This window comes from Mustela erminea, chromosome 1 (genome assembly GCF_009829155.1).
Source record: "Mustela erminea isolate mMusErm1 chromosome 1, mMusErm1.Pri, whole genome shotgun sequence".
NCBI classification, from domain to species: Eukaryota; Metazoa; Chordata; class Mammalia; order Carnivora; family Mustelidae; genus Mustela; species Mustela erminea.
The window spans coordinates 9,332,045-9,340,755 of record NC_045614.1 but is presented as its reverse complement, the minus strand read 5'-3'; the positions used below and the strand labels follow the sequence as shown (position 1 = coordinate 9,340,755).

Sequence of the window (8,711 nt, the reverse complement as noted above, 5' to 3'; positions counted from 1 at the left end):
GGTAGCATCACTGATTGGCTAACATCTATCATATGACCTGCCCTCCCACTGTGCCAACATGGCGACGCCCAGGTCCTAATCCGGGAAACGTGCACCCGGACTAATTCGGTCCTCTGGACCTCGAGAGAGGGTGAGAAAGGCGTGGGCGACGCGGGGAAGGATACAGGTCGGGGTTGGGCCAGCTCGAAGGCTTCTGGCTTCTCAGAGGCCGGTCTCCCGAAAATGGGGTGTGGTGTCACCTTACCGAGGCCGCAGGGTCTTCTGAAACTTTATCGATGTATAGGCCACCTGGCTCGCGGACACGGCTCTCTGATGCTCTTCCTGTGCCCTCCCCCACCCCCCCGAGACAGGCTTGGCGGGCAGAGGCTTCCGCGGATGTCCCGTGCGAGAATCGTTCTGTGGCTAAGATTGACTCTTCGCCCCGCCTGCAATCTCTATAGAGCCCGGTTTATGGAGGAACAGACGCAAGGGCTACGGAATCCGGGCGAAATGGAGAACGGGACCGAGCCCTGCGGAGAAGAGTGCGCATCCGAGGCTCAGGAGACCACGGTCACCGAGGGGGCCGCCAAGATAGCCTTCCCCAGCGCCAACGAAGTCTTCTACAACCCAGTGCAGGAGTTTAACCGGGACCTGACGTGAGCAAGGGCCTGGGGTCAGCTTGGCAGAGGGCAGTGGAACTGGAAGGATGAGGGGATTGTGAGCTAACCCTCCATCTCCTGCAGATGTGCTGTGATCACCGAGTTCGCTCGCGTTCAGCTTGCGGCCAAAGGAATCCAGAGTGAGTCGAGGTCCAGTCTCCTGGTGGGCGGGGGTCACGCCGAGCTTTCTCCCTGCCCCGCCTCCTTTCCCTTAAAGTCCTGAAATGCTCCAGCCACACAGCAGGCCCTGGCCTCGTTTCCTTCAGGCTTTCCCCAGGGGCTTTGAGAAAGATTTTCTTCCCTGAATCTTCTGTTTCCTGAGAAATAGGGGGAGCTTTCTCAGGGAGAGCTTCACTATCCCCTGACTTGTGCTTCTGGGTGGCTGCAGTCAAGGTGCCAGGTGAGAAGGACGTGCAAAAGGTGGTCGTGGACTTGTCAGAGCAAGAGGAGGAAAACGCTGAACTGAAAGAGGGTGCAAACCTGGCCCCAGGAGACCAACCTCGAACAGCTGCCGTGGGGGAGATCTGTGAGGTGGGGCCTGAGCACAGGAGGTGGCACCCCCAGAGTCCTCCAGTAACGGAGCAAGGAAGGCTCCTGTGGCGGAAGAGCTGTAGGAAGTGGGTGGTGGGGGCTCCTTGGGGCCCAGCGGAGGATGGAGGGATCCATGTGAGCGGGGCTTCCTGGTTACTCCAACAGGAAGGCCTTCGAGTGCTGGAGGGTCTGGCAGCCTCGGGCCTCCGTTCCATTCGTTTTGCACGAGAGGTGCCTGGGCTCCAGTCTGTGGTTGCCAACGATGCCTCTGCCCGAGCCGTGGATCTCATACGCCGCAACGTGCAGCTCAACGGTGTGGCCCACCTGGTGCATCCCAGGCAGGCAGACGCCCGGTAGGTTTGGGGCAGCTGAGCCTGATGGCTGGCAGGTGCATGCTAGAACAAGGCTGCCTGGTCTCAAATCCTAAGTCTGTCATATTCTTCCTGTGTGACCTCGGGAGGGTGCCTTAGTCTCTCTGAGCCCCAGTTTCCCAGTCTGGAAAATGAGAACGTTAGTATTACAGGAGTTGTAATACTAATGCTGTGTTGATTAAATGAGATAATGCTGTGTAGCCAGAAGTGTGGCATCATGGTTGCCGATTTAGACTCCCAACCTCTGGTATTTCTACTCATTCAGACGCACTACGGGCACCAGTGCAGGCGCAGATATCCGGTCCACCCTGTGCCAGGCAGCAGGAAACAAGACGGACAAAATCCCTGACCTTGGGGCATTCATATTCTAATTCTGGGGCCCTTCAAACAACCGGCTGTGGGGCCAGGTTTTTATAGAGCCCACCAGCTAAGAATGATTTTGCATTTTTAAAGGGTTAAAAAGGGTACCAGTTGCAGCCCACAAAGCCTCAAATGTTTACTATCTGACCCTTTACAGAAAACAAAAAAGTCTTTGCTATGAAAATCATTTGCTTTCCTGGTTGTATTGAAAGCTGATAGGAGGGTCGCCTTGGTTGGCTAGGTCAATTAAGTGTTAAGTGCGGGGCCTCTGGATCCCAGGGTTTGGGGAAAGAGCCTTGCCTCGGGCTCCCTGCTCAGCGGGGAGTCTGCTTTTCTCTTCCCTGGGCCCGGCTGGAGGAAGATGGTGGGTAGGCTACAGTTTCAGGCTCCACAAGATGGGAGAGTTTGTCTTTGGTCACTTACAAAGGGAGCTATCATTCCAAATCCATATTTGATTACATGAGTTAATAGAGCTATAAGCTGCTTGAAACGCGGCTGGCTGGCCTTACTGCCACTGCTACACAGGAGTCCACCAAGGCCCAAGGAGGAAGAGTCATGAAGTTAGCAAATGGGCCAGCCAGGATCTGAACAGAGGCAGCTGGCCCCTCGGTCCGGGCCGGAACGGTCACACCGAGTGGGAGAATACGCGTAGGGGACCGAGCAGGTCCCTGGGGCAGGGTGCTGAGGACCTGGCCTTCTCGCTCCCAGGATGCTGATGTACCAGCACCAGAAGGCATCAGAGCGGTTTGATGTCATCGACCTGGACCCCTACGGCAGCCCTGCCCCCTTCTTGGATGCTGCCGTGCAGGCCGTGAGTGAAGGAGGTGAGGCCACGCTGCTGCAGGGGTGGAGAGCCTGGCTCTAGGTGCCGCAAGAGTCCTCACGGCTCGGGCCCCCCTCGCAGGGCTGCTGTGCGTGACGTGCACGGACATGGCAGTGCTGGCGGGCAACAGCGGGGAGACGTGCTACAGCAAGTATGGGGCCATGGCCCTCAAGAGTCGCGCCTGCCACGAGATGGTGAGGGCGCTCCCCGGCCTTTGCCACCCCCTGCAGCCGCTTAGCTTCCTCCCGATAGGTCCCAAGGCATGGATGACACGCATGTCTACAACCAGTGCAGCCCTAAAGAGCCAGGGCTGCCAGTTCTGGTCATCTTGGGGGGCTGGGGTGTTGCCTGGGGTAGGAACCGGTGCTTCGGTCATATTTTCCCCCCAGTATCGTCTGTTTTTAACAATTTTCCAAAATTGCTTTTTAAGGCAGTTTTCAGGTCTGGGTCTGGCTTTGGGCTCACATCCTAACTTTGCCGGTGTCTTTGGACAACTAATCCCCTCTTTCCGGGCCTCGGTTTTTGCATCTGTGCAATGAGCATGATGGTGGGTGATGGGTTGGCGCGGGGATTCGAGAAGGCAGGGGCTGCCCGTGGGTGGCCATGGGCTGGAAAGGAGGATGTCTTGTCTTTGTTCCTTAAGGGTTCTGTCATCAGGTCAGTCTGGGAAGCTGGAACACTGGTCTTTGGAGCACATCGTACAGCTCAGGGCCCGCGCGGTCAATGATAATCAGAATACACTGGGCTCAGGGGCCCGAGCATCCCTTAATTGTGTGGTACCAAAAGGGCCCTAAAGAGACACAGACTGTCCCGATTTCGTAGATGAAGCAACTGAGACATTCCCTTGGCAAGGGTCATGCCGCCAGGACATGGGGGACTGGGCTTGGGCCTGAGGGGGTCGTGAGCCTCCAGGGTAGCGGGGAGGCCATGGTGGGGGCGCAGCTGATGGCCAAAGCCCATTTCCCACCCCCCAGGCCCTGAGGATCGTCCTGCACAGCTTGGACCTCCGAGCCAACTGCTACCAACGCTTCGTGGTGCCGCTGCTCAGTGTCAGTGCTGACTTCTATGTGCGTGTTTTTGTCCGTGTCTTCACTGGCCAGGCCAAGGTCAAAGCCTCAGCCAGGTTAGTCTGGGGCAAGGAAGAGTGATGGATGGAAGAAGGCAACAGGACATTTTAGGGTATGGGGGGGGTCATGCTCCCGCCCCAAAAAAGGGGGTGTGATGGGGATGAAGTTAGCCTGAGGGAGGCGTCGGGGTGTGGTGATCATGCTGGGAACTTAGGGGTGCCCCTGCTCCCCAACAGCAAGCAGGCACTCGTGTTCCAGTGCGTGGGCTGCGGGACCTTCCACCTTCAGCGCCTTGGCAAAGCGTCAGGAGCCTCTGGGGGCCGGTGAGCAAGAGGGAGCCGGGTAGGAAGGTGAAGACGGGGCATCCCAGGGTCACTGCCTGCCAACCACTCCGCTCTCTGCAGGGTCAAGTTCTCTGCAGCCTGCGGTCCCCCTGTTGCCCCCGAGTGTGAGCACTGTGGGCAGCGACACCAGGTGAGGCAGGGCAGGGGAAACAAGGGGGGCACTGGGGTCGTGGCTGTCTTGACCCCTCCCCTCCGGCTGCTGTGTGTCTGTAGCTTGGCGGTCCCCTGTGGGCAGAGCCCATCCATGACCTGGACTTCGTGGGGCGTGTCCTAGAGGCTGTGAGCACCAACCCCGGCCGCTTCCACACCACAGAGCGGATCCGAGGGGTCCTGAGCGTCATCACTGAGGTGGGGGCCAGGCCGGGGTGCGGATGGGGGTTCCCCGCCTATACCTGTCCATCCTTCCAACGTCTGCCCCATATCCACCCTGTTGGCACTCGCAGGAGCTCCCGGATGTGCCTCTCTACTACACGCTGGACCAGCTGAGCAGTACCATCCGCTGTAGCACGCCCAGCCTCCTGCAGCTGCGGTGAGCATCCCCCGGGCATGGGGCCTGCTCCTGACCTCGGGGCTACTGGGCAGGTGCAGCCCCTCTCAGACCAGCATGCCCGTGTGCAGGTGCTGAGAGCAGGGCACGGAGGCCATCAGCCTTGGCAAGGGGGATGGGCTTATGGTTCAATAACCGGCCTCACACAAGCCACGTAGACACCGCGAACCATTCAGCTGCACCAGTCCCATCGAGGGGGCGCAGCTCCCCACCCGAACCTGCCCTACCCCTCCCCTGGCCAACCGCGGCCCCTCTTGGTCTCCAGGTCGGCCCTTCTCCACGCTGGCTTCCGGGTCTCCCTCTCGCATGCCTGTAAGAACGCCGTGAAGACAGATGCCCCCTCTTCCGCCCTCTGGGACATCATGCGCTGCTGGGTGAGGGCTTGCCTGGCCGGAGTGGGGATGGGAGCGCCAGACAGTCAGGCCCGGCGTCCCCTGACTCTGAGCTTTTCCTCCCAGGAAAAGGAGTGTCCGGTGAAACGGGAGCGCCTGTCCGAGACCAGCCCGGCCTTCCGCATTCTCAGTGTGGAGCCCAGGTATGGGCTCTGCCAGGGCTGCCCGGAGGCAGGAGAAGCTCCCGTGTGCGCTGACAACACGGATGCCCGCCCCCCGCCCCAGCCTCATGCTCATTCAAGTAGGATCCAGAATCTTCCCACTTGCCCTCCCCTTCTGCCCCCACCCTGGTCTGGCCGCATCACTGCCCACCTACCCCAGAGCTGTCGTCCCTGTCCCGGTCCCCTGGCCGCCCCGCTTGCCCCTGCCCCATGCCCAGCAGCCAAGGTAGCACCTGTGAGCCCCTGAGTCCGCTCCCCCTGTGACTTCTACCTCACTCACTAGTGCACGCTCGGCACCACCTGGCTGCGAACTCCTTTGGCCTCCTTTGTCCCCTTCTCCCCACCTCCTTCCCTCTGGACCGGGCCTCCTCGCTCAGACTCTGCCAGGCACAGCATTTATGAGAGCTGTTCTCTCTGCCTGCAGTGCCTGTCCCCAGGTCCCCTGATGGCGCTTCCCTCACCCCCTTCACTCTGCCCTGCATGCCTTTCCCCGCCCCTACCCCTGGGTCCCCTGCTCTGCTTGTTTCAAAACTCTTACTTGTACCCAAACACAATGTGATTTGCTTGTTTGTGGTTCGTACCGTTGTCTCATGCACTAGAACACTGGCTTTGCAAATGGCAGATTTTAGGCACACAGTAGGCCCTTGATAACCATTTTTTTTTTTTTAAGATTTTATTTCTTTATTTGAAAGACAGAGATTACAAGTAGGCAGAGAGGCAGGCAGGGAGAGAGGAGGAAGCAGGCTCCCCGCTGAGCAGAGAGTCCGATGTGGGGCTCGATCCCAGGACCCTGGGACCATGACCTGAGCCGAAGGCAGAGGCTTTTTAACCCACTGAGCCACCCAGGCGCCCCGAAGGCAGATGCTTTAACCCACTGAGCCACCCAGGCACCCCTTGATAACTGTTTATTAAATGGCTGGGGGACCTGAGTCTTCCCAAGGCACGTGGCACCGCACTGAGGTTGGCAGGCGGTCTGTGCTCACCCGCGGGCACCTGCCCCTCAGCCCCGACTCCTGCCTTCCTAGGCTGCAGGCCAACTTCACCATCCGGGAGGATGCCAACCCCAGCTCCCGCCAGAGAGGACTCAAGCGCTTCCAGGCTAATCCTGAGGCCAACTGGGGCCCCCGGCCCCGCGCCCGGCCGGGGTGAGTGAGAGTGTTGTGATGGTGGGGCTTGTCCAGGGCAGGGGCAACGCAAAGGCCAAATGGGGTCCCAGCCCCTCCTCTCCCTGCACAGGGGCAAGGCAGCTGGTGGAGCTATGGAGGAGAGACGCAGGCTGCACCAGAATAAGAGAAAGGAGCCAGCAGAGGACCCAGTCCAGCGGGCTGCCCGGCTCAAGACATTTCCCTGTAAAAGATTCAAGGAGGTGAGGCACCCCTACTTCCCCCTGCAGCACCCAGGGATCCCCCTCCCAGCAAGAGGTCAAGGCCAAGGGGCAGGTGGGTCTGGGAGACCTGGGACAGGCGAGATGTGGAAGTGAGTTCCCCATCCAGGAAAAGGACCCAGCAGAGGCTGCTGAGCTCTGAGCCAGGCTTCACATACCCCATCCTCCCACCAGGGCACCTGTCAACACGGGGACCAGTGCTGCTATTCCCACAGCTCCCCAGCACCCGAGGACACTGCTGACGAGGACCCCGGTGACCGTCCAGAGACTCCTTACCAGAACCCGCCTGGGCCTGGCATGGCCACTGGTCCAGGAGTAGACTGAGCCAATAAAGAGACGTCATCCCTTTGACTGTCATTTGTCTGAATGAGAAGGCCGCTTGGGGTCTGTCCATCTTGGGGGCCCTGCCCGTCTCTCCAACTGACACGTCTGGAAACTCTTCCTCTCTCCGTCTTTTTTTTTTTTTTTTTAAGATTTTTTTTTATTTATTTGACAGACGGAGATCACAAGTAGGCAGAGAGGCAGGCAGAGAGAGAGGAGGAAGCAGGCTCCCCGCTGAGCAGAGAGCCCAATATGGGGCTCAATCCCAGGACCCCAGGATCATGACTTGAGCGGAAAGCAGAGGCTTTAACCCACTGAGCCACCCAGGTGCCCCTCTGTCCGTCTTTTTTAACTGCCTGGAGAGCCCTGGGATTCTGGGGGTTTATCCCTGCCTGACTGAAGTGTCCGTGTTTCTCTCTGGGGTGTTCTGTCTCGGAGGCGCGCCTGGCCAGACTATCTGCAGCAGGAAGCCCTGGGCCACCCCATTGCTGGTCCCTGCAGTTCCCGATGCGGCCACGGGGCGGCAGCCGTGTGCTTGTGCCCTTCGAGCCTTTACCCCGCCCCCTCCACTACCCGCCCCCCGCCCCACGCACACACACTGCCGGTCCCGCGGATGCAGACCGGCTCTCCAGTCACCCAACCCCTACCCTGACCCGCGTCGCCGCCTGGTTTCTCTGGCGGAGCTCCCCACGGGGCCGCGGGGGCGGAAGCCGGACCGGAACCAGGCGCCTTGTGCATCCGCTCCAGGCCAGGTGCTTCCTGCTCTGCGGCCCCACGGACGAGCGCACTGAGGCCGGCAGGCCTGCTGCTTCCCCTCGCCTGCAGGACGGAGGGTTAGGAGGGTTAGCAACGTTAACGGAGAGCCTTAGGGCACAGCCCCCACCCCCAAGTGGTAGCTGTGGGGCCTTCCCAGACCCCATCTGTAAAATGACCCTAATCCTAGAACCTTGCTTGCAGGGGATCATCAGTGAACGCACAGGCTCAGAGGAGCCCCTGGTGGGGCTGCTGGATCGTTGGTGGTGGCCTGGTTCCCCGGCTCCACCAGATTCCTGGGAGGGCGGTGGTGTCATTGGAGCAGCTTCTGCTGTCACCCAGATACATCTGAGGCAAAAGCTTGACTGGCCCCAGTGGGAGAGCCCTGGAGGAGGGGACAGTCTCGTCCCTGCTAGGAAGCTAGCCGGGAAGCTAGCTAGTCCGGGAGGACCACCCCCCCCCCTTTGGTGAGGCCAGGCCGGTGAGAAGCTCCACCCCCACTCCCAGATACTTGCCCATCGCCTCTTTATCACTGTCCTCCCCTGCACCCCCAAAGTGGCCTATGACGGGGGAGGAGGGCCAGAGGCCACCAGGTTGGGGCTCTGTGCTCCCTCCTGTGGCCTAGAAGATCTGCATCCTGTGGGGAAACGTCAGGGACACCTATTGTGAACTTGGCCAGCCCTGGCACCCTTGGAAGTCTCTCCCAGCGGTGGTACTTCCTCTCATCCTCCTGGGCCTGAAAAGGTGGTGTGGACAGCAGGCCTGGGGGCCCAGGACACTGGCCGCCGCTGGACGCCCAAAGGCAGGCCGTAGGAACTGCCCTCCTGCCAGTGCCCCTAACCGGGGTGGGGGTGGTGCACAGCCCCAGAGGGGTGGCGTAAAAAGAGGAACCAAGCAGGGTGAGGAGAGGAGGAGCAGGAGAGGGCCCCTGGTCACGAGGCCCCCGCTCAGCCGGAAGGGGCTCTCCTCCACCCCCATCAGCACGGACACTTGGGCCAGGGCTGTTCAAAGCCGGAGGC

General features: G+C 60.2%; 1 protein-coding gene across 3 annotated transcripts; it reads left to right on the top strand.

Annotated features, from left to right (window-relative positions):
• The first annotated feature begins 38 nt into the window (after positions 1 to 38).
• TRMT1 (tRNA methyltransferase 1) lies at positions 39 to 6,975 on the top strand. Of its 3 annotated transcripts, none has more exons than XM_032312574.1 (17): positions 39 to 130; positions 351 to 635; positions 723 to 778; positions 1,027 to 1,169; positions 1,335 to 1,522; positions 2,609 to 2,724; positions 2,805 to 2,917; positions 3,698 to 3,846; positions 4,027 to 4,113; positions 4,195 to 4,264; positions 4,348 to 4,482; positions 4,578 to 4,663; positions 4,947 to 5,055; positions 5,140 to 5,216; positions 6,260 to 6,379; positions 6,471 to 6,600; positions 6,793 to 6,975. In XM_032312574.1, exons 2-17 carry the CDS (start codon positions 376 to 378, stop codon positions 6,940 to 6,942), a joined length of 1,989 nt encoding a protein of 662 aa, XP_032168465.1. In that variant the 5' UTR covers positions 39 to 130; positions 351 to 375; the 3' UTR covers positions 6,943 to 6,975. The 3 variants fall into 3 exon arrangements, with proteins under 3 accessions (XP_032168465.1, XP_032168455.1, XP_032168474.1); XM_032312564.1 differs by having other exon boundaries at positions 967 to 1,169; XM_032312583.1 differs by having other exon boundaries at positions 45 to 130; positions 432 to 635; positions 967 to 1,169.
• Positions 6,976 to 8,711: the final 1,736 nt, after the last annotated feature.

Bases quoted from the DNA above. Each gene is read 5' to 3' on its own strand.
- TRMT1 (XM_032312564.1), top strand. From the start codon at position 376: ATGTCCCGTGCGAGAATCGTTCTGTGGCTAAGATTGACTCTTCGCCCC. The intron at 5,056-5,139 runs GTGAGGGCTTGC...TTTTCCTCCCAG, and splicing joins GGGACATCATGCGCTGCTGG to GAAAAGGAGTGTCCGGTGAA. The intron at 5,217-6,259 runs GTATGGGCTCTG...CTGCCTTCCTAG, and splicing joins ATTCTCAGTGTGGAGCCCAG to GCTGCAGGCCAACTTCACCA.